The following is a 24237-nucleotide window of genomic DNA, read 5'->3' as shown; positions in this document are numbered from 1 at the left end:
ACTTAAAAGCCCCAAAAGCTGATTTTTGATTATATAAATCTATACATATTCAAAACAATATTTTACTTACAAATTTGAAGATGAGTGTATAAAATGAAATATTATCTGTAATAATTCAAATAATTGCTATATAAATTCACTATAAAATCTAACATTTGCTGTTTGAAAGCAGTATTTATTATTGAAGTCATCAACTTGCCTTTTATCTTTCATGTTATTGGAACACATAGGAGGAAGGCTACAGCAAAAACAGGACCAGAAGTTGGTTCAGCTGGTATATGTACGTAAAAAAACTGAAAAGACCACAAAATAATTTTAGATTTAAGGGCTTATAATCAAAAATACTTACAAAACAATGTAATGGACATCCACTTTAAACCTAATGACATCAAATCTTAATTCCAGTTTATCCATGAGTTTGGATTAAACAGATTTAATTTCAACCTGGTTATCTTTTCAAATAGTTCCTTCAGTCTCTAGTTTGAGTCTGAGTTCTAGTTTTTTTATGTCATAGTTTAATTCTAATTGGTCTAAGTTCAAGTTTAGTTACTGAAGTAACTCAGTTATATCAGAAATTTAAGTTTAGTTCTCTTTTATCACATTCTATTTAACTTTAAGTTAAGTTTCTCTGAACTTTAAACTCTTTCTTAGTCATTGTTTCCCAACAAACAAGTCAGTGTCACCAAGAAAAGAAAAAGAAAAATACAATCAAAGGTCAAACTCAAAATGATTTAGCAATAATAACCTGTTAATTACAAGGTTCAACCTTTTCTTTTGGCTTACAGTTGAATGGAAAAAATGTAAATGGTAATGGCCACAAGGAAGCTCTGCAGTCAGGCGGTTGTTCAACAGTTTTTCATGAGGCTTCTGCGTCGGAATGAGTACAGTACAAGTGTAATGGAGTAAAAAATTCACATAAAAAGACAGATGCAGGTCAACCTCGCCCTCTCCATCCCACCAGTCACCACTGATTGGTCCAGCAACTGACAGAAGGGGGACGCCTGCAATTCTGATTCTGACTTAATGTGTCAAATCCGCATGGAAAGAGATCCGAGATCCAATACAACAGAACAAAAAACCTTTTTTTTTGACCAAGAACTTTATTTACAATTGAGTTACATTACACAGAACAACTGGATTTTAGAAAAACTTGAAAAGCTTTAAAGGCTGGCCAACCCCTAAGGCATTTTATTCATGTTTTTGTCTGATAAATAACTTTACTTATGCTTCAGCATAGCTTACCAGCATGAAATCAAAAAAGTTTAATGAAAAAACATGGTTTGATGACAAAAAACCAATTTATTTTTAACAATGTGTTTTTTTTAGCAGTTATGAAGTTTGGAATTTAGCCTGTAAGATCACAAAGACGGTAATATTAAATCATTAGCTGATACAATAGAATATTGTTAGCAGTTAAATCAAAATTGCTGAAAACACGTAATGAAGTATTGATATCAAACAAACGATGACAAGTTTTATTTAAAACCTGTTTTCAAAAATCAATTTGCCTTAAACTGACATGAGGGTTTGAGTGCGACAATTCGTGGTTGGATAATGTGACACGACACTCAAGCCAGGAAAGTCGTAATATCTAAAGAACAACTGTCAGTGAAAACTTAACCAAACACTTGCTGTTGTCTCATTTTCATCAGGAGAGGTTTTTACGGATGTTTTTCAAAGCCTGTATTTCTCCTCTCCAGTACGCGTTCCATTGGTCTTCTTGGTTCAGTCGTCTTCTTTTGTCATCGTCTATGTTCGACAACTCCTGCTTCAACAGCTCTTCAAACCGCTGACACACACAAGCACAAGCACACACAAATTGTTACAATGCATTTTATTGTTAGTGTGTTTCCGTTTGTGTGCACGTACCTTCAAAGCAGCATCTCTGTGCTCGATGACCCCCTCCTGTGTCTTGGTGTGTGCGTCTGCAGTGGAGGATGATGGCCTTATAGTGAGCAGAAACAGAAGTACGATCACACACCAAAGCCTGACACTGAAGCAGAGATTCCATTGACTGTGAAATTACGCTAATTGAATTTGCGATTCAAGTGGAAACACGTCAACTTAAAAGGAAACTCGCATTTATCAGAAAAAGGTTTTTGCGATGGAGGAGGTGATTTTTGAGGCATATCAAAATCAACATATTTCGCAAAACTGCAATGGAAAAGACTGACCACATGTAGCAATGCGCTCCTTAAGAACTGGCTGCCTTGGGCGCTGCACAGTGGGCACCACAAGAGGTCACAGAGCGTCACACAGCTCATCAAAAGTTGAGCGCGTCATGCAAAATTGTTGGATCGAGAGCTTCTCTGTAAGATCACCAACCACCATTTCTCAAAATGGCTCTATCCGTAGCCACTCCCACGTGTAAGGAGCTCCATGGCCTGAAGAAGACGCAGACATCTTCTTTGATTTGACAGATGATGATGAGCGCTAGTGCCGTGGCAGAAATTTGAATGGATCTGCTGTAATTCAAAGTATTGGTCACATCCGTCACCGTGTTTTTGAATGACTTATTGTGTGAGTTGGTTTCGGTTTATTCGCGTAATTAAGATTGAATGGAAGCAGTGTCGCAATTTTTGTTGTTGACTTTTCTAGAATTTGAACACATTGGAATTATAAATAGTCTTTGTAAAAATGGTATTTGGGCAATCGGTGTCATCATACTTGCCGTCAAAAAAATAAAAAGTAGTGAGGACGGTGTCTGAATTGCTTTTAAAATCCAGGGCACTAGATCTGAACTGTATCTATTATCTCTAGTTATCTATTAGTTAGGTAGTGGGGAGGGAATTCAGACACGGCCAGAGTTTGAGATGTCACGGAGGATCCAAAATGGCTGCCAAATTGGAACAACTGCCATGTAAGTAATGAGAAAACAGCATCCTTGAATGGATGTAGGTGGATGGTGCAGAAATTCAACACATTGTGGTAAAATCACAAAATAAACAGAAAATAAAGCTGCAGGGAATGTAAAGTTATGAAAACATGTATTAGACAGAAGAATCAGCTGTCAGTGATTGGATGGCAGATCTTACCGGATTGCCTCTCTTGTTTTCGCTCCTGCTTCCTTGGTAAGAGCTGTGTCATCACTGTGCTGGTCGGTTAATGATGCATTCAATGCTGTTATAATTGCACAAACAAATGTCAAGATTGCCTGGTGTGCTATGAAGAACACACTTTCATTTTCCATCACTATCAAAGCATGGAAGTACCGGTACTGCATTAAAGCAAGTGTAGAAAAATGTGAATGAAAAATATCAACAGATGACCCGGAGTTCGATCCCTCATTTTCTGTGTGATCGATCCAGTTTAGCTCCTTTAGCTGACATTTCTGAACTGGTCCTTTGGAAAACTCATTTGTTTCTATATTTTTTTTAAGTTTTGCAACTGGTCTTTTTACAGTAAGGAATTCCTTTCTACCTTCAAGAACCTTCAGAGGTTGTGAAGGTATTCTGTTTGCAGTCAGGCTTTTGTTTAGAGACACATAGTGTGTTATAGTCAAGGAATTTTATCTACTTTGCACACTGTTAACGGTGCACTTAAAAGCCTGCCAAACAAACAATAGTGTGCCTTATGATCCGGATTCATTCTGGTTGTGTTTATAGATGTCAAAGAGATTTAGAGAAGTTTCTCTGTTTTATTAATGAGTTGCAAACAAGGTCAGGTGTTATTGTGAATATGCTAACACAGCTAACATACAGCAGTGTCAGGCGGGGTTTTTTTTACGTGTTAGGTTGGGAGTTACCGTAGTCACAGTAAGTTTAGTGCTATCAGTCTGTTTTTTGACCTTAGCGGCTGAATAGCTAAGTTGTTTGCATGCAGGACTGGGTTCGTTTCCATGAGTTCAATCCAGCGTATTGCCTAACTAGGTGGCCACAAAGGGGGCCCAAGACTGGGTCTCCCTTGTGCCAACAACATCTGTTTTTTATTATGCTGCCAACAAGGTTGGGAATTTCCAGTTTTGTTAATCTAACATAACATGTAGCGTCTTGCAAACAAGTTGTAGACACGGGGCTTACCTGACACTGAGAACAGGTCATCGGTCTGTTGAAGCAGTGTCTCTGACAGAGATGTCAGTGATGCCACAAACTCCTGCCGTCTGGACTGCAAGCACTCCTGTATTCATACAATTACACAGTCAAGATGGCTTGTATGACAAGCGTCACTTTTGTTTAAAGTGGACCTACTTGCAGCTGTAGGTGGGCACCACAGATTGTGCTATGCAGTGTTTGCTGCCTGAGCTCCTCCCTGCTGATAACCATGTCCAACATGTTCTTACTCATGGACACTCGCAGCTCCCTGAAGTTGGAGATCTGACAACCAAAGACATGTTTCACAGTCAGGATCAGGACCCTTAGTGTGTCACATTGATCGGCATCTGAGCATTTCACCTTCTCCTTCTCGCTAGCTGCCAGCGTTTCCTCCAGCTTCTTCATGATTCCAGCCAGCTGTTCTTTAAGCCACACTGTGTGCTGCTGCTCATGCTTGTTCATTAGAACTGCAGGTAATGAACTGAGCAGCTCCTTCAGCACAAACAGTTGCTTCACCAGTTCTAACAGGCATACAGACAGAAATGTGGACAGCTTGGTTTATTTTTGAACCCTAAGCTCAGCTTCAGGAGTAAAGGCATTTTGTCTGTGGGAGTTTTCAGTATGTACCTTCTCTGCTCTTGCTTAAAAAACTGTTGGCTTGTTTCTGGTATTCCAGCAGCAACTGCATCATGTTTTCAGCCCCCTTGTCCAAAGAGTCAGGAAGAAGAAGGACACTGCTGCCAGACTTACTGCTGTAGAAGTCCTGATGGACGAGACAGAGGATATAATCTTAGTTTCTGGCATCAACCTCAGAAAACAATTCTTATATCATGTACAGTCTTAAACTATTGAAATATTTAGCTGTGATGCAAAGAGTGGAGCTGTGATTCTGCCCCCATTGTTACCGCTGCACCCTGTATGAGAAGCTCATTTGTTTTCCACAGCACAGCCTGCAGCACAGATGGGAAGGATCTGAAACAAAAACATCATGTTTTACAGCTGAAAGGAGCTCACCAAGGCTCTTTTACACAGTGAGCTTTTTCTAAGGGCCCTAACAAAGAACACAAAACTGTGTACAAATACTTAGATTACCAGTGCCTTTTGTTTGAGGTTTCCTAGCACTCTACTAGGAAAGATAGTCCGGTAATTAACAGGTGCAAACAGCAGGTTTCAAATCGGATTGTAGAATAGACAGCCAGTGGAGGGACTGAGATGCTTCTGGAAAAAAATCCTACCAACGATGGCTTGATGATGGTCCGTTACATACGGGGGACGTACTGTTTCTGTGACATGAATCCTGAGTCAGGAGGCTCCGAAGGCCTTTGTACTGCACACTTGGCAGCTGTTCAGTCCTATTGATGGCCATTAATGCCTTTGCAAGAGGAATCAAAGATGGAATTCATAAATCATGACTCACGATATGCTTTGCTCCTCTTCCAGCTTGGATCCAAAAATCTGGAATCTTTTAATATTCCTGATTGATCTGGAGCTTTTACTGAAACACATCCAAACAAAAAACACTTGAGACTGAAAAAAACAAGGAGTTCAGCTTAGTGTAGAAGCCTTAATTTGAAAAGAAAAAGATCTACATTAAAATTGACATCTAATTATGTACATAGACCCTACTTATTAATACTTGTTTTCCACCATAATTTACAAATAAATTCTGTAGAAATCAGACATGTGGTTTTCCAGATTTTTTTTCTCATTTTGTCTCTCACAGTTGAGGTGTACCTATGATCAAAACTACAGACCTCTCCCATCTTTTTAAGTGGGAGATCTTGCACAATTGGTGGCTGACTAAATAGCTTTTTTCTCCACTGTAGACTCAGACAGGTTTACTTTTAATGATATGGAGACCTATGAACTCTTTCTGTGCCTTTAATTCTTTGTTAAACCTCTTTGGTTTACCTTAAACTATGGTGTCCATCCATCCATCCATCCATCCATCCATCCATCTTCTACCTTTGCTTATGCTTATCCGGGGCCGGAACGGAGCAGAAGTCTAATGAGAGACTCACATCCCTTCTTAGCAAAAAAGTCCTCCAGTTTTGCCAGGGGCACCCCGAGACACTTCCAAAACACTTGGAGGGACTGTACACACTATGGAGTCTCATTTTATTCACATTTTTGGATTTTGCAGTGTACCTTGGCTCAAAAAAGGTTAAAGAAAACTGCTTTACACCATCTCAAAGGAAGTGCCCAGCTAGGGAAGGAAGCATGTTCAATCTCTTCTACTCAGGATCGTATTCTTTCTCTCATGACCCAAAGCTCGTGGCCACAGGTTAATGTAGGTACAAACACTGGCCATTTTATTAGAAACACATGTCCAAATGCTAGTAAATACACATGGTAGATGCATGTGCTGCTGCCCCCACAGAAGCCAGATGGATGGATGGATGAATGGATGGAATTGCAGAGCATTGACTGCAGTTCTGTTTGCATTCAATGGGGTGAAATGTGGATGTAGACGTCAGACTACGAATTCAAAATTCAAGACAGTCATTCATGCTTTTCTGAAAGCTTCAATCAAATTTGTGTGTATTTACCTGACTGGTCTGACATTCACTGCTGTTAGTTTTTGATGATGAATGGGATTTTGACCTTTGGAAACAAAAGGCAGTCAGTCACTAAAACAGATGCTGCACATGCTCTCTAGCTTGTTGCTGTTTAAACTCAGTCAATGGCAATGGCTAAATGTTTGATCTTTTCCTGTTTTGACTACAATCACATTTACAAACATTCAGCAGACACTAAAATCAAAACTGCCTACAAGTGATTTAAAAAGAAAAAAGAAAAGCCTGGTTAACCTATTAAGCCTATTTATTATTTTTTCCCCCCTTTACCAGCTGCTGCTCCTCTTCCTCGCAGCTGGTCTTCACCTGCAGAATCCTGTCGACTCAAACTGCTGCAATGGTTGAACAAAAGAAACGAAGCATCACCTCATCTTCAACAACAAAACGTATCAAGTGAAAAACACAGGTCTACCATTTTGAGGCCTTAAGATGGAGCAGAAAATGTGTCACAGCAAGAAGGCCCTGGTTCAAATCCTAGCTGGGTTCTTCTGTGTGTATGTTCTCCACGGCACTCAGTCCACCACAGTCCAAAAACATGCTTCATTGGTTAAGTGGGATCTCCAAATCGTCCCTAGATGTGAATGTGTGGCCTGCAACACACTGGTGGTGACCTGTTCAAGGTGTACCCCTCCTTCACCAAACTGTAGATAGGTTGGCTTCAGCGACCCCGTGACCTTAAAATGCTTTTCTAGGGTTCAGCAGATGGAAAACTGAATAAAATGCAGACCAGATGACTTCGCAGCAGGAATCCGGTGTTGACAACAACTTAAAACTTTATAATTTCAGTAATTGCTTTTCTTGTGGCCTCATTAATTTCATTTTTCTTTTTAAATGCACTTAGTTTGTTGCCAATCACAGACAATCATTTACTTGTCTTTAGGCCTTTCTCTGGTGTTTTAATCAGTTTGAGGTTTTGCTTTAAGTACCACTCCAATCATCTTTTGATCTGGTTTTAATTAAAGTATTAATTTTGGTCTTTTAATTATGATATTATGACCTTTTCACCCAACATTTAAAAAATCTGTAATGTTTTCCTGGACATAGTTTCTTCATTAAGTTTCTTCAATGATCTGAATAGAGAAAAAATTTAGAAATGCAATCTTATTTTTTTTATATATGTCCACAATCCTGAGAAAACTGCCACAAGAACACGTTAAAAACACCAAAAACACAATTGTCATTGGAGTGGGTCTTTAAGCAAAAGGGATCTTGTTCCAATGTTGAGGCAGACACTCTTACAGAAAGTGTGTACAGACAATTTTACACAACTTTTTCATAAACTAACAAGTTGACCACTGGTGACTATGCATTCTACATTGCTGTTAATATGTTGATTGCGGGTTTGGTTGCTGTTCTGGCTGCCCGTGTGTAAAACTGAAACACACCATTTATCATTGGTTGCTCCTTTAATCTAGATGTTTATCAAACCTCATTATAAAAAACTGGTATTAGGTCCTTTTCATTTTATTTTATGTTATCCAACCATCCTTCCATTTTCAGAACCAACAGAATCCCCTTCTTGGTGACAGGGCTGTTGGAGCCAACTCAGCTCCTGTTGGGCGAAGGCTGAACAGGTCGCTAGTCTGTTGCAGGGCTACACACACGCACACGCACGCACACACACACAAAATTAGGCAATTTAGAGATGCCAATTAACCTCTGAGGCCTGTGTTTGGACTGTGGGAGGAAGCTGGAGTGCCTGGAAAAAGGCAGGCAGAGCATACAAACTCTACACAGAGACAACCCAGGCAGGATTTGAACCAGGACCTTCTCACTGTAAAGCAAGAGCGCTAACTAAAAGATCTTTACTGACACACAGGACTAAAGAGGATTTACTTTATGCTGAATCCCACCGTTGACTAAAACACAGACCTGTTCAGGAACTTGATGATTCCAAATACGGGGTCTTGGAGACGCTCCCCACTTGGGCTGTTCAGATGTTGAAAAGATAAGATGGGCTGAACCGGCTTTAAGGATTTTGGACGACCCATCAGGTCCAGCATTCCCTGCGGCACATTTTTAGATCCAGGGCTCTGTATTTTCTCATATGAAAAAGCATTTCTTGACCGTAAGAAATAGATCCAGTGGAGGTGCACGACCAGAACACACTAGAATGGAACTTTAACTGTAAATTCTGTTTCAGGTTTTCAACCGAAGGAGCTTTTAAAGAAAAAGGATGGTAGAAAATGAATGAAAATAAAAGAGTTCATTGAAAAAATTCAAAAGGTAAAAATAAAAAACTAGACATAAATTACTAGACTTTCCCAACCTCACACTAGACGAAGCATGCAAACAAGTTTCCTCTATCATTACAGTTTACACATAAGCTTTCTAAAGACTTTTCTATCATGAAGGCCTTGTGGTGGTAAGGTTAAAAGAATGTAGGGAGATGGTATAGCACACCAAATTTCGGATGTGTCTTTCACAGCAGAGGGGCCTAAAAACTATGTTTTTCCCATTTGAAGATACACTTCCATTATCTTTTTTTTCAAACAGGCAATAACAAACAATCTTGCGAGGTACTGCGAGGAACATTACTAATTAATATGGTTTGTATTTTATTAAATGCAGTTAAATCGGCCTCTAGAGTAACTTTTTCCCGTTTGCATACCAATGTAAATCTCAAATGTTGTTTTTCTTACCAGCTGGGTGTCCAAACATTACTATCACCCTTAAACACAAACTAAAACAGTCGAATAAAGGATCAGCTCACATTTGGAATAAACGACAAGCTAATGCTGAAAGCTGAGAAGCTAATCTTCACACACACACACACATTTAAAATGACCTAAAACAAGACGGAAATCCCAAAATCTAACCAAAGGAATCAGACTTGCTTCTATTTTTGTGCTTTTGTAGATGTTTAAAAATTGTTTTGTACAGTGTAATGGGGCATTTTGTGTGTACATGTGTGCCTGTGATTTGTAAATGCAGAGTGATGTGCGATGCTATTTTTTTGTGTGTGAAATAAGACTATTAATCAATGTCTTATGTGTGGTAAATAAAGGTCTAGGTTGACTGAATCTTACTAAGCTAAAACAGGAAAGGTCCAGATTGCATAAACGTAGCGTACCACGTTGAAATCCAGATACAGACAGCGCTTCTTGACTTCGTCTTCGACTGATGACAGCAAAGAACAAACGTCCTCTGGAGACTCCTGCAGACAAATGGATGAACTGAATGAGGCCATTTCACTGTTTTGAGCTATAAAAACACTTGGTAATCATTGAAGCACTTTCAGTGCAAGATTTTACTGCAAGGAGGAGGTCTCAACACACACAGGAAGGTAGACAACCATGTGAGCTTTTTTGGCACTAACAAGTGTTTCTACCAAACTTTTTATCAGTTGTTGTAATGGTTAATATGAATTTTGCAGGCGTCGTAAATGTTCCCTCTTTTAATTTGATGCTTGTGTGGAAATGTAAGGGAAAAACAAAGACATTGGTTGACATGAGTCAGTCTCAAATAAGAATTAACTTTTGATTTTTTTTTATTTTGACAAATGATTGACTTTTGTGCCTTCACTGTTACCTATTTGACAAAAACATCTAAAAAACAAAACAACTCATGGGCAGGACTTTAAAAAAAAGAGAGATTTCAAAGGATGGTAGGGAGTCAGGTGTGCGGTTATAACCAGTATGCAAAAATCCACAAACACTGAGATTTTGCCTGTTTGTAGCTCTGGAGCATTTTTGTACATAAGAGGACACAGTACATCCAGATGGGCCTTGAGCTGTTTAACTACAGAAAGATGCCTGCCTCACTCATGTTGGTGATTTAACCTCTAAAAGGTCAACCAGTGTGTGAGTGTTAAAAGCAAATAATTAAAAACCTTTAAAACATACATAAGACATAGCTTTAAAAGAAAATCCATTAATGGATTTGATGAATCGATATTGCTTTTTAAAGACGGGTTTTATTAGCTTTTTAAGTTCTGCACAACCGTGGCAGACGAGGGATATTAACTCTGGCTACTCTGGCTTTACCTTTGGGCTCTTTTCCAATGATCTAAGCTTTTCCAAGCTGCTGTTGATTGAAGTCTGCTGCAGGTTGCTGCCAGCTGCCTGTAGGATGCAAGAGCAAAAACAACAATACATTAGCAAGGTACCTTTTACAAGAAAAAACAAGGACAACAGTGCAAAATTCATCTAATATAAAAACATTCAAATCAGCCAAAAGATTCATGCAAAACGTAGTCTACTTAGGCTAACTTTTCTCTAACAAGTCCAACATTTGCAAAAACACTTCATTAAGTTTTTATCTGGAAACTTTCAGTTACTAACGAAAAGTTTTGCTTTGATAAATCCCTCTAGAGTACCAACTTCAGATATTCATATTTTAGAGCTCTTGAAACAGAGGATGCAGAAAATATTAAATAAGCACTTTAAGTCTTTACGTTGGTCCCTTTCGTCTGCTGTGGTTGACTCTTGATTTTTGGGATTTTAATTTGTTTCTGTGCAGAACAGCTGCGGTTCTGACTCCAGTGGGTTTCCATGGAGCTGTCACAGCTGTCTGAACTCTTGAAGGAGACATCTCTGGATGCTCAGTGTCAGTTCATTTTGTGTGTATTCTTTTATGCTGCTTCCATTCATGTCACTGAGGACCTTTATGTTCTGGTATTTTGTTCTACATCTGCAGATATTTAATCTGGTTGTTTGGATCCACTTTTCTGTCTCCTGGTTTTCTCTGAGTTTCCTTCTTCTGCTTTCAGTAACATTGTGTACTTATGTTATATTATGTTATCATGTTTAAAGATTTGCTTTCTGTTTTTGTGCATTGCCGTCATCACACCAGACCTTTTAACCGCTGAACTTTCTGTTTCAGTTTCTTATCCCTCAGACAGTCTAACTTTTATGATTCTTTTCTGTTGTGGCTTGTCATGTCTTAGTTTTGTTCAGTTTACATTTGTTGTTCCTTCGTCAAGTTAAATGTGTTTCTATTTTCATTTATCACAACTAAAAGGTTATTTAAATATGTTTATTTTAATAAATTACTGATTTAAAAATGTAAACTAAACTAAACTTCAATCTAAAAAGGAATATGCTAAACAGGTTTGATGGGATTCCCAACTGAGGTATTTTCCATGTGCTGCTGCAAAAAAAGCAACTTAATATTCATTTTTACACGTTAACCTTTTCTTAACAATTATTAGGATTTTTTCCCCAAAATGAATGAAAAGATGTACATGAATCTAGGTGTCTACAAGTTCATGCATCAGAATAGATGCATCAGCTCGCCCATCATATTCTCTTTGTCACAAATGAACTTTTATCGAAATAGCATTTTCTTCATCTGCTTCAGATTCACAACAATTTCACTAAAGAAATACTCAGAAATGCAATTATGAGCTTAATTTTCTTGTCCTCCATCATGAGAAAAATTCCACAAGACGATGTTCTAAACAGTGATGAGTCAAAAAAGCAAGATATGTGTTTAAGAAAAAGCATCTGGGTGGAGAAACAAGTTACCTCTGTTTGGATCTGAAGTTGAGCGCTGCTGAGAATTTTCCTGACCCTTTCTGCAAATTTCACTTCAGACGTCAAGGAGGAGAGTTTCTCTTGCAAGGGAGTTGACAATTCCTTTATCTGCAATAAGATCTCAGCTGATTACAGACAGGAAACTGCAAAGCAATACTCGGTTATTTGAGTCATTTATACCAAAAGGCAAGTTTATTTGTAAAGCACAATTTGCACATTAAGTAATTCAAAGAGCTTCAGAAAACAGGAAAATTCATTCAAATCACAATACATAACAGTGCAAAGATTAAAAACATAAATAATCATTATAAAATTTGCTTTAAACCTAAAAAAAGAGAAATAAAATGAAATCTAAGCGCTCTTTTTTTTTTTTTTTTTTAAACTTGTCCTGTCCAACAGCTGGGCAGACAGATGAGAGCTGAGGGCCTCTTGTGTTGGATATATTTTACTTTAACAAGAGGGGTTATTAATCTTCATACAAACCAAAGGTATGTCTGAATAAACCCCTTTTGTAAATGAGGCCAAACTTTATTAATTTCAACCATGTTTGAAAATCTTGGGTGTTGGACCGGACGGAAAAGGAAAGAAGGGAAGAAAAGGGAGGGATGTTAGAGAGAGAGGGGGGTAGGAGGGTGATAATAGGAGGGGAGGGGGGATAAGACCATGAAGCAGCATAAAGCAACAAGTTTACTGGTTGTTTATCGTTACGGTAAGGTTCAAATGTAGTACAAAAAGGGCGGGGCCTGTCCACACACACACTCAAATGTTATCAACACACCTGTTAGCTGCAAAAATGTCCACATGTCGACATGTACACAAAACAGATAGTGTTCACACACGCATACCTATGCCTTTAAACCAACTAGTGTGAAATATTTCAGTCATTAAACCATGCAAACTGTTAGTGCAAAGGTGAGCTAACACCTGTGCTCAGGTGAGTGTTTATGTTCTTCTAAAATGGAAGGTTGGAACGTGAAAAGAAGGAGGGAGAGTGCCCAGCCATCACCACCCCAAGACCCCCGCCGCAGCAGCAGCGGCAGCCGGATTCCCCCCAACACCACACGGGAACAGGCAGGGAACAACCGCCCCCCGGGCGACCAAGACCGCCACCCAGGCCAGGGCCAGCAGGACCGCCACGAGGCCCCCAGAGCCAGAGAGCAGGGAGGCACAGAGGGAAAGAGAGCACCGCCCCAGCCCAACCAGGAGAGCAGCCCCCCCGCCGCGCCGGGAGAGCACCCCATCACCACCCAGGAGTTCCGGGTATCCCCCCGCCCCAACCCCAGGTACGAGCCAGGACCCCCCAAGGGAGACCCGCTCCGCACTCCAGGCAGCCACCCACCCGGCCCACGGTTGGTCCAGGGAGGGGCAAGGCAGGGGCCCACCGCCCCCGCCCAGGAGGGGGGGAACCCCGGGGGAAAAAGGGGGCCCACAAGGGGTGTTGTAGATATGGCCCGACCAGGCTCGGCCACAGTTGGAAATTTGGCGGGGCCCAGCGCCCAGGGGCAAGGACCAGGACCAACCCCCCAGGGACACGAACACCCCCGGCTCAGGTGTAATGTGAACCCCCCCACCGTGCGGAGAGAGCACCGCCGGGCCCAGGAAGCCGGCACCCAGGGGGCACGGCCGCCGTTGCCAAGGGGCCCGCACCCCCCACCAGGGAAGGGGTAGGGGACAGATGGTCCTAGGTCCCACCTTCCTTGCAAAATGTGCGTGCGTGTATGTGTGTTTGAGAGGGTGTGTGTGTGCATGTGTGTGTGTTTATGTTGGTATGTATATATTGAGGGGGGAGGGGTGTGTGTACTAAGGGGGGTGCATCTAAGCGCTCTTTTTGCCTGCTTTCGTGGGTCTGTGTTTTTTCAGGTTAGCCTCAGCGTTTTGGTGTTTAAATTAAATTGGAATGCTCCGCTTTTTCCTATCCTTTCTGTGGGGTGCTTTTGTATTATTATGTATTGTGTATATCTTTTTTTATGACCCTTTTTTCCCCCAATCTGTAGCATTTGGGCTTTATTTCCTGAACAACTGTCCCAGTTCAACAGGTTCAAGTTCCAAAAGATGACACAGTACCATACCAGTTGCAAAGCAGATGGATTATTCAGCTGCTGTGTGAAAACGTGAAGTGGGTACCAGAGTTGGTATACCTGAAAAGTGCCAACTCTGTGCTGTGGACCCAAAACCAAATAAAACAAACCTGCTGGAAATTCCTGGACTCAAAAGATTCCAGCTCTGTGAGAATGGACTTCTCAGTCAGCCTGATCATCTTGGTTTCCTTCTTCATTCTCATCTGAATCGTCTTCAGCTCCTCAGGAGCAAAATCTCCTCCTTCACTGAACACCCTGTACGAGGGAAAATCTTCCGTTAGCAGCCGTTGTCCTGACGTTGTTGCTCCACCTACAGCATGTGATGTTACCTCATGGAGTTCAGAAGTTTAGACGCTTTACTTCTGGACTTTTCCAGTCTCATAGAAAGTGTTTGCCTGAAGACAGTCTGATGGTGTTTCCTTTCTTCAGTATGTCGATGCAAACTGTCTTGGAAGTCTAAAACTATGGCCTCCAGACTGCACAAACACACACACACACACACACACACACAGGCACACACTTTTCATCTTAACATTTATAATCTAATTCCTAACATCCGCCTATTCAGTTGATTCACATGTTGGTTCTACATCCAACCATCAGTCTACAGACCGTCAAACGCCTCATCAATTCATAAAAAGTAAATCCTATCTACCTACTCCTGAAAGTTGAAAGTTGTAAATTCTAAAAAAGGTCAGTACAAATGGAGAAAACTAGAGGTCCACTCGGCAAAAACTGAATCTCAAAGAAAGTATCAAGAAAAATTGTCTGACTTTCAATCTTTTGGGTTTTTTTGGTAAGACCACTTTCCTCGACCCATCAACAGAATGTTTTTGCTTTTTTAAAGAAAATCTGCCAGTGGGATTCGAATTTTTGACTTATCTCTAAGTAGTTTCCTTTTGCTGTGCACCCTCATACTCTTTGATGAGTTTTACCTTCGGCTGCTGCAGACCATCTGGATACTGGATTCGGTATTGGACAGGGTAGCCGTGAACTCTTCATTCTTCTTGCTGATAGTGCTCTGTAGCTTTTGCAGCTCCATCCTGCAGGAGGCAAACACTTTCAACATTTCCTCACAGAAGTTGTCCACAATCTCCCGGTGGAGCTGCAGTTCAGCTGCCAACACAGACACACCACAAGAACAGACATGACATTAACGATGGCTGGAAGGCCGAATTCACACTGTTATAGCAACACATGTGTGTGTCTGTGTGTGCTACCCAGGCGAGGCTGGCATATGTGGGTCTGGATGTGCTCTGGGTTCAGCTGCAGCAGCTGGAGCTCCAGCTCAAGGCGGACGGCGTCCTTCCTCTCTGATACCATCGCAACAGCTGAACTTAATACTTCACTGAAATGTAGCTCCAGGTGGTCCAGAAACAGAGTTCGGAACCTGCTCATCAAACACACACACACACAAGTCTCAGCAAAGGAGTCTCCTCACAGAAAGAAAGGATCTGTGGGTACCTGGTCAGCGTGTCTGTGAGTAGCTCCGCAGGTAGAGCTCTCAGGTGAGTGTCCTGATGCAGATTGTTGGGCAGGTTGGGGGCAAAACATCTGAATGTAGGACCAGCATAGGTCACACCTCTTGTTGACGTAAAGCTGGCGTAGAGATGAATATCACAGATTTCCAGCAGAGAAGACTCCATCTGGAAAACAGAAAACCTCATATTCAAGCATAACAGTTACATACCCTGACACTCTGAGAAACATGAAGCCCTAAAAGAGGCGCTTTGACTGCTGAAGGTTCCACCCAGAGGGACAGAGGGCCCTGTAAAGCTGAAATCAGTCTGTTTTGGGCCCTGTTCTTTTTAAAAACATACATGTTACAGCAATTCCTAACCAGATGAACTGATGCATTACATCAGGAAATGCAAAAAAAAGCCATAATCTAAAAAAGAAGGAAATCATTGATGGAATGTTAAGAATGAAAAAATCTCAACTAATAGCTTGATTAGTTCAAATTTTTGAAATAAACAAGAAAAAACAGTATTTTTCCTGTTTATTAGTCACCTCGGTCAAACAGTTGAGAGAGTTGTGAGTTGTGTCTGCATTGCTCTGAAGTTGTGTCTTTGTTAAGCCATCCAGTTGGGTCTTTGACTGGCAGACAGGCGAACCTGACATCAGCCTGGCACTGCTAGAGGATGACAGGTGGAGCTTCTGCAATTCTTCCAAATCCTGAAAAGGAAAGAATAACATTGGATTCAGTTGAGAACAGAAACAAAATGGTTATAAAGACTATGTAAGATTTACTAATATGCAATATTTGTTGCATTGTGTGAAAGGCTGCTGCTGGGTACACTAGGTGTGTCAGGTTGTGGTTGTCATGGTTACCGGTTGGTATGCTTGGGTGAGATGGAAGAGGGAGCTGAGGCTTTTACTGTAGGAGGTCAGTTCCTCCATGAGGAGAGCAGGAAGACGACTGATAACCTCCCACTGTTCAGAGACACACTCTGTGCAGCTGCACAGTAACACACACAGACACACAAACATGGTGCTTGGGAAACTGAAGACAGTTCTTGTAGAGCTGCACTCAAACAACAGTTTGAATCGGCCCAACATGTTCAATGCAGTAGTTTTTTTTATGTTGCAACATAACAGTCTTTGCTCTAAACGTTTCTGCTCATGCTGAACTTCAAGTGTTGTGTGCACATCGATGAAATAGAGTGTAAAGTGGGGTTTTCAACATTTTCCTACATCTTTGGTACCAAGAATACGTCTTTCTAACATGATGAAATTTCAAAAGTAAAAAAAGAAACATAATTTTTCCTTTTAAAAAAAGTCAGTTTTCAGTGTTATTTATTATTTATATGCTGTTTTTAATAGACCTATGATAAAAAGTTAATTTTCTCTCCGTGGGATCAACAAGGTTTTATTCTATTCTATTCATTTCACACTGCACCTGTGCTCGATATCTTGCAGGAACTTTTCACTTTTCTCAAGAAGGGATTTCATATCGTCCTCGCTGCTTGCCTGCCGAAGTCTCTGGAGCAGGTTGTCCAAGTTTTCCTTCTTTGTCTGGAAAATGCAGTGAAGAGGAGTACAGACAAACAAGCTGCTGTTTGAACCAAAAACAAGCACCACATAAAAAATAAAAACTGTTTCAAAAAGCAAAACAAATGCTACATAATATAACAAAGTGGTACGATGTATGTTTTTTACACATTTTAGAAAATGTCTTGCCATACAGTCTATCATGAAGCTATTCCCTGAAACGCAAAACAGGAAATTAAAGCAGATCACCTTGTTCTCACAACTTTATGGGTGCAAGATAAGAAAAATAAAAAGTGTCAATATTAAAATGAACACTAAATGGAGTTGCTTAAATTCAACTCTCAGGATTAACACCAACTCCTAAGGAGGACTCGCTCCCTGACACGTAAAGGGTCAATATCCTGCTTTCAGCGTAAACTGTATCCATATAGATGATAATATATTACCTTTGGCACACTATAGAACGAACGATTTCTTTAATGAAAAATGAGTTATTTTTCTACCTGGGAGTAAACTAACTGGATCTCTTTGGCTCCGCCTTTCTCTCCCTTTGGGTGTCGCCCATTTCATGACATCATCCTAGAGCCAGCCTCAGCAGAGTGTCCGCGTTTCTCCCACGAAAACAAACACTTTGTTGTTCACTTTGTGAACGCGTTTTTGCAACTAGCTCTACTGAGAAAGTGGGTGTGTGTGTTAGCCTGGGGGTGGAGCTGGCAGTGCAGACTCTTCCTGGAAGGGGCTGTTCCCCACTTCTCTACGTCACAATATGAGAACCCACTTGTTTTTGTGGATCGGGAGCTCAGAGAGCTCAGAGGGCAGGTTTTAAGAGGAATACTCAGAAAATGCGTAAAGGACACCGTACAACAGTCTCACCTGTACATCATAAGTGGTAGTAACTTACAATATCCTTATAAATACTTCACAATATTCGCACCACACGCACAATACCGACTGGTTTCCTTTTCATGACTTTCCTCAAGGTGGCTGGACAAGCAGGGAACTGCAAGAAACATGGAAGCCATTCCTCTCTATGACCTTCCACGGGCCCGGACAACCCAAAAACCTGCAGCACCCGCACGGACCAACCCCCATACGGGTCAACGCGACTAAGGCATTAAGAATGACAGCAGCTAAAAACATCAAACCACACACCTCTTAATCGCGTCTTTATGTCTGTATGTAGGGTTGATTTGAATTATCAGTGCTCTCGAGTATTGGCTAAAGTGTGACTCACCTCTGTGCGCTGTTGCAGAGAACATTTGAGGTCATCCAGGTGTTGCTCCAGCTTCTCTTTTATCCTCTCTGATCTGATAACATGTTCCTCCCAATGTAAGACCGCAGCTTTCACAACAGCCAACGCATACCCGCTTAGTCTGAGCGCATGCTGGGCCACGGCGTCATAGCACGCCTGCACAAAGACCAGCGAGTTTATGTTTCAGTTCATATGAAAGAATCTAGGGCAGGTTGGGACTCACTTCTAGAGCAGACAGTCGCTCTTCATCCTGACTCTGGCGCTGTCTGATCAGAGGGAGCAGCTGAGAAGTCACAATGTCATTCACTTGCTCCTCTGATAACTGCAGGGCTGAGAACACCTCCTGGAGGTTAAGACAGAAACATGTTGGCGCCTAAATACAGTTTCAGTGATGGTTCTCCTCCTAACATAGAGAGCAAAGACCCATATTTGTATTTTTGGTGTTTTTAACATGCTATTGTAGCATTTTTCTGATGATGGAGGAACTATATTAACTACATTAGGATTAAAATTGCATTTATGAGTATTTCCTTATTCAAACTGTTATGAATCAGGTGAAGATGAGAAAATACAGTTTGCAAAAGATCGGGTTTATGATGTAGAAAATATCCTGGGCGGACCACAAGCTCCCCGCTCTGCTCCATTCTGATGCATCCATTTGTAGACGACTGGATCCATGTGCATCTACGGTATTTCCTAGAAAAGCACTTTTTGCTTTTAGCTACAAATGGCATAATCATAATTAAAGGACTACTGGGAACGCTTTTACAATGGATCAGAGGGTGATGGGAGTGGGTCTAGAAGCAGATGTACATGCACAGTAAACAATGGTTTTGTCATCTGTTGAGGAATGTCAGGCATTTCCCATCAACATCTCAAATCACCTGAGCAGATCTCCAGTCGGTTCTTTACCTTGCAGCGCTCCACTTCTGCCAGCAGATTGTCCCATAACTGTTCTTTAGAACAACGATAGTGATTCAGGAAGTCTGAGTGAAGATGATCTGAGGATGCAGACACAGACAATGTCTCCTGGCTCATGAATGTAGCTCCAAACGTGGACCGTGACAGTTACCTAACTGTGAATTCAAAGATGTCAGTTGCTTGAACCAATCTGAAACCAAAGCTGAGGAGCAGGTAGGGGGGACCAAAGAGCTGAAACAACGAGACGATGTGTCACTACACAAAAAGCGGTATGTTTCTGTTAGGACTGTTTTTTGCTGTTTCTGTTACCGGATCTTGCAGATGATGGCACAGCGTTGTTCTGTTAAAGCTCGTTGGGTTTGTTTCATCTGCTGATCTGGGACCAGCGGTTGGCTCTCATCTCGACGGCAAAAATTCCTGCAACACAAACCCTTGATGATCCTGCAGCAGCGCAAGGAAACAGAACTGATCCCTAAAAACCGCAGACAGCAAAAACTAAAGCTGTCAATTAAAACCCTTTATTAATTCCAGAAGGGCAAAAACGGCATTTGCCCTGCTGAACTCACCTGAATTGGTCTACAATTTCTTTCTCCTTGCTTCTCTTCCAGGAGGTCAGAGTGGCCTCCCACTGCTGATGGAGTAGAGATTCTTGCTGCAGAGTCTGCTTCTTTAGGTCAAGTTCAACACGAGCAGCACAGCGACGGTTAGCTATCAAGGCGATGTTTAATTCCTGAAGCGCGGGGAGGGAAAGAGTGAGCATTAGTGTGCCGAGGGGAAACGCACCAAAGGTGTGGAGCTGTTACCGTGGCTTCAGCATGAAACAGTCTGTGCACAGCGGGAGGCGTCAGGAAGCCGATCCTCTCTACCATGTGGCAGTGAAGTCTGAGAATAGCTTGGATCTAGGAGAATAAACAAAAAATACCTAGAGTAGTTGGAGAAAACAGCACTTCTCACTTCCCATTTTAGAGTTCTATAAAATAGACATGTTTTATTTTGAACTGCCACCATTCTGCGAATGACTAAACATAGTTGACAGTAATAAAAAGGATTTTCCTCATTTAAAAGGTTGCAATCTAAAACATCCATCCATTTTCAAAAAAATCTATTTTGATGATGCTGGAGCCTATCTGAGCCATAAACTAGAAAGGAATTGATAATAATAGTTCATTTATTAAAAAGGCCTTTCAAGAGACCCAAGGACACTTTACAAAATAAAAGTAGAACAACCAAAGTAAAAACTGAACCTGCACTTTTTTTTTTAGATTTGAATCTCTGCATTACCAGATTCATCTGAGACGGTGGCTTCATCATCATCATCATCATCATCATCAACAGTTTGGACTTTGTCAGTTACAAATCAAAGCTCAGGTCCTGGTTGAATAAATCTGCTTGTGTTTCTGGTTGTACTAATATTCTGGAGCTGTGAGTCGGTCTGACCTCTTTGCTGCGTCGTTTTTCAACCTCTCTCAGTCTGAGGTTCAGCTCTGAGATCATGGTCTTCTTTATCGTCACCTCTTCTTCTACTTTGTCCCAGAGAGCGTTAACCTCCTGATGCACACACACACATTTGAAATGTACATAAATCAATGTTAATTGCAGTCTTCAAAAGTAGACATTTTCACCAAACACATCTCCTATTAATTCATGTTTATCTTCATCTACTTGTTTCCTTCACAAAATGAACTAAATGAGCTTCTACAGTTTTGATGTCTGCACAATCAATGCATAGATTTTGTCCTGTTGTGTCAGGCTTTCTTTCTATTTAAACAAATGCATGAGCGTTTGCTCCTGATAAATCTGTTGTGGGTTCCTGTGTCCATGTGAACCTTCAAACTGAGGTCTTTCAGCTTTTCCATTCTGTCCTTTAGGATGTCCAGTCTGAGGTCCACCCCCTCCAAAGAGGACAACGTTTGCTTACAGACGTTTGTCACCTGGATTTCACACTCCTGAAACATCATAAGGGGGGGGGGGGGGGGATCAGTAACCATACCATTAAGATCAGTATACAACCGTGTGTCATTATTTATTTTGAAATAAATAAAACAATTCTGAAAAAATGTCTACTTTTTATGGTTTGATTTTCAGTAAATGTATATGTATTTTCATGACCATTGTCATGGAAACAAAGTGGTACTAATTATTTCACCCATGTATATTTATCCAGGGAATCCAGGGTTCGATTCCCTGGATTCCTGCAGCCTTCTACCTTACCAACCGAGCTACCCAGCCACCCTATAGACTGTATGAGACATGTAATGTTAAGACTAGAGCTTCCATTATTGTCTAAAGTACGCAGTAAGCAGAGTGTGGTATCTTGTATGCTGTTTGTGTCACATTCTAAAAAGGGTTTTTGTGCACCTGGGAGAGCTGGCTCAGCTGCGTCTCCATCTGTTCCAACGCCGCTTCGTGTTTTCCAGAGTTTTTCTTCCTATTTCGATCAACGATGTTAGAAGATGGACACTGAACCACTGAGAAGAGGAGGAAAGAAGAGACACGGCTGTTACCGTCTAAGTGAGAGATCACTAAGCCAAAAAGTAAAAACTATCTAGACCCTCAAGGATTAATACGAACCCACAGAGTCAGGAAGTCTGGTGACTTCATCAATATCTTCCTCAGGTTTATAATGCAACGGATGCACCCTGCTAAAGGTGAGACAAGACCTGAGACAAGAAAGAAAGAGACCAGGATGAGAACGTCTGCTACTTCTTTTTACTTTAAAGTCCCACTCCAATCACCTTTTGATCTACTTTCAAAGCGTTCCCAGTGCTCTTTTGATCATGATTTTGCAGTTTTTAGCCAAATTTAAAAACCCTGCATTGTTTTTTTACGACATAGTGTCAGCAGAACGGCAGTAGTACATCAGAAATTTGCCTTCAACTTGTGGGCAGGACTGTTGGCACAGAACAATTTCCCATCTGTTTGGCTCCCTGTGCATTTCAGGATTGATTTTAAAATTCTTTCAATAATTTATAAATGTTTTATGGTCTTGGGCTTTCTTATTTAAATGATATTCTTTTAAAGTATGAGCCCTCGCGGACCCTGAGGTCCTCCGGTGCTGGCCTCTTAGTTGTTCCTAAGGTGAGGACCAAAACCTATGGTGAGGCTTCGTTCTGCCATTACGGTCCTCGTCTGTGGAACGGTCTGCCGGAGAACCTCAGGGCCGCAGAGACTGTAGAGGTTTTTAAGAAAAGGCTCAAGACCCACCTGTTTAATTTAGCTTTTACTTGATTTTAACTGCTAATTTATCCTATTAGTTTTAGTATAGGCTATTATGTATTTATTTTCATTGTATGCATCTTATTCTGAATTTTATGTTTTTATATAAATCTTACGTCTTTAATTTTAGTATCTTATCATGATTTTAGCCCCAGTGTTTCTTGTTGGGATCTTTTCCTCCACGGCTTGCCAGCCTGGTCAGTGGTTGTTGCTGCAGTTGTCGCACTTCCTGGGGCAGCTGGGGTCTAACTTTGCAGCTTCACGGCTGTGAAGTGGACCCCAGTGTTGTCCCAGTTTGGGTGGGCGCTGTGGCGATGCTCCCGTGGCCGGGCTGGCTCCTGGTATGAAAGGATTCCCAAATACTGTTTCCTCACAGGAGAGCCAAGCCTTATTTTTTTGTTTGTTTCCTTATTTATTTTTTAATTTTTTTATTTATTTATTTAAAGTTACATAGTCTTTATTCTTGGTCCGTGGGGGCCATGGGTCATATGTTTTAACGGAGGGGAGTGGGAAGGGTGAAGGGTGGGTTGGGTTTTTACTGTAATATTGTGTGTTTCCTGTTTTTAATGTTAAAGCACTTCGAACTGCATGAAATGCATGAGAAGCGCTATTTTATAAATAAAGTTTGATTTAGTTAACGTTTAGCGGTGCAACAAAAACGTTGACCAATATTGGAGCTACCCAGCTGTACAGTTTTAGCTTTCCAAATGCATTTATTCGTCTGCTTCTGATTTGCAACTATTTGAATAAAGAAATTTTAGGAAATACAATTATGAGCTTAATTTACTTTACATATGTCCTCCATCCTCAGAAAAATGCTGCAAATACATGTTAAAACAGCATTTTCAGTGGAGTGGGTCTTCACTGTGAGAGTCCACCTGTTATTGCTGCTGCATGCGGTGTCCTCCTCAACACACAGATGTTGTGTCCTTGTGTTTCTGCATGTAGACGGCTGATCCTGAAACACATTTGGTTTTATCTCCATGCAAAAACAAGTTGAGATGCCACATAATAATCACTGTTTGCTGACGCAATACTGTAGAAAACACAAATGACTTTTCCCTTCCTGCATGTTCTTTTGCAAAAATAGGAAGATCCTGCATTGATACCCAGCGAGTTGGAATATAGCAATGTACTTTAAATGGAACTAAATGAATAATGACGTAGCCCTGTGTTAACCTCCTGACGTTTTTAAAAGTTCATTGATAGCAGCTGTGATACACTGGAGAAGGCAGCCCACCAACAGAACAATTCTAAGTTTTTGTTGCTTCCTGGATCCTCGAGACCCCGTTGGACGCACCTCCGGCCCGCCGTCAAACATCTTCTCGAACAGGCTGGGTCCGGCGGATTGGACTTTCTTCGCGTTGCAAAGCGGTTCCTCGCCCTCCGTTCCTTCCTGCTGCATTTGCTTGGTGTCACCTGCGGCGTTTCGGTTACCGTGACAACGTGTCACGAAGCTTGACAGGCGGCTCCGGTGAGGCGTTCGCTGTCCTTCCAATAAAATCGTTCACATTCCTCAAAAGCTAGTTGTTGTTGTTGTTGTTTTGTGTTGTCCCAATTCAGAATTGCACCTGTGAACAGAAATCACGTGGAGTCCAATTCTTCCCCGTAAGTGCTAAAAGTATAGTAAACTTTTTTAGTTTGTTTTAAATCTTACTAGGAAGGAATTGAATTTTTTAAAAAGCAAGTGCTTCA

The 24237-nt window shown here is 41.1% G+C and overlaps 1 protein-coding gene across 2 annotated transcripts; it reads right to left on the bottom strand.

The window, feature by feature from the left end:
- Positions 1-1080: 1080 nt before the first annotated feature.
- On the bottom strand, positions 1081-24010 carry ccdc180 (coiled-coil domain containing 180). Of its 2 annotated transcripts, none has more exons than XM_011479606.4 (36): positions 23843-24010; positions 23421-23500; positions 21898-21986; positions 21685-21794; positions 21153-21272; positions 20764-20874; positions 20130-20225; positions 19893-20056; positions 19636-19743; positions 19478-19557; positions 19318-19406; positions 18629-18748; positions 18388-18561; positions 17062-17177; positions 16494-16620; positions 16173-16337; positions 15627-15808; positions 15383-15552; positions 15098-15278; positions 14492-14638; positions 14273-14417; positions 12076-12192; positions 10594-10671; positions 9681-9764; positions 8480-8613; positions 6878-6939; positions 6581-6635; positions 5449-5526; positions 4937-5003; positions 4659-4794; positions 4392-4552; positions 4188-4313; positions 4020-4116; positions 3036-3120; positions 1870-1945; positions 1081-1789 (listed from the first exon to the last, which is right to left on the bottom strand). In XM_011479606.4, exons 1-36 carry the CDS (start codon positions 23945-23947, stop codon positions 1649-1651), a joined length of 4176 nt encoding a protein of 1391 aa, XP_011477908.2. In that variant the 5' UTR covers positions 23948-24010; the 3' UTR covers positions 1081-1648. The 2 variants fall into 2 exon arrangements, with proteins under 2 accessions (XP_011477908.2, XP_078808296.1); XM_078952170.1 differs by having other exon boundaries at positions 1464-1789; positions 4659-4734.
- Between the last annotated feature and the right edge of the window lie 227 nt (positions 24011-24237).

Source organism: Oryzias latipes, chromosome 9, assembly GCF_053564925.1.
Source record: "Oryzias latipes strain Hd-rR chromosome 9, Olatipes_Hd-rR_3.1".
NCBI classification, from domain to species: Eukaryota; Metazoa; Chordata; class Actinopteri; order Beloniformes; family Adrianichthyidae; genus Oryzias; species Oryzias latipes.
This window is presented reverse-complemented; position numbering and strand designations above follow the sequence as displayed.

Excerpts from the sequence above, each read along its gene's own strand:
- ccdc180 (XM_011479606.4), bottom strand. The coding sequence starts at position 23,947 with ATGCAGCAGGAAGGAACGGAGGGCGAGGAACCGCTTTGCAACGCGAAG. Across the intron at positions 20,226-20,763 it reads AAAAACGACGCAGCAAAGAG|ATCCAAGCTATTCTCAGACT; the intron begins GTCAGACCGACT and ends TTATTCTCCTAG. Across the intron at positions 4,314-4,391 it reads CAGCTAGCGAGAAGGAGAAG|ATCTCCAACTTCAGGGAGCT; the intron begins GTGAAATGCTCA and ends TTTGGTTGTCAG.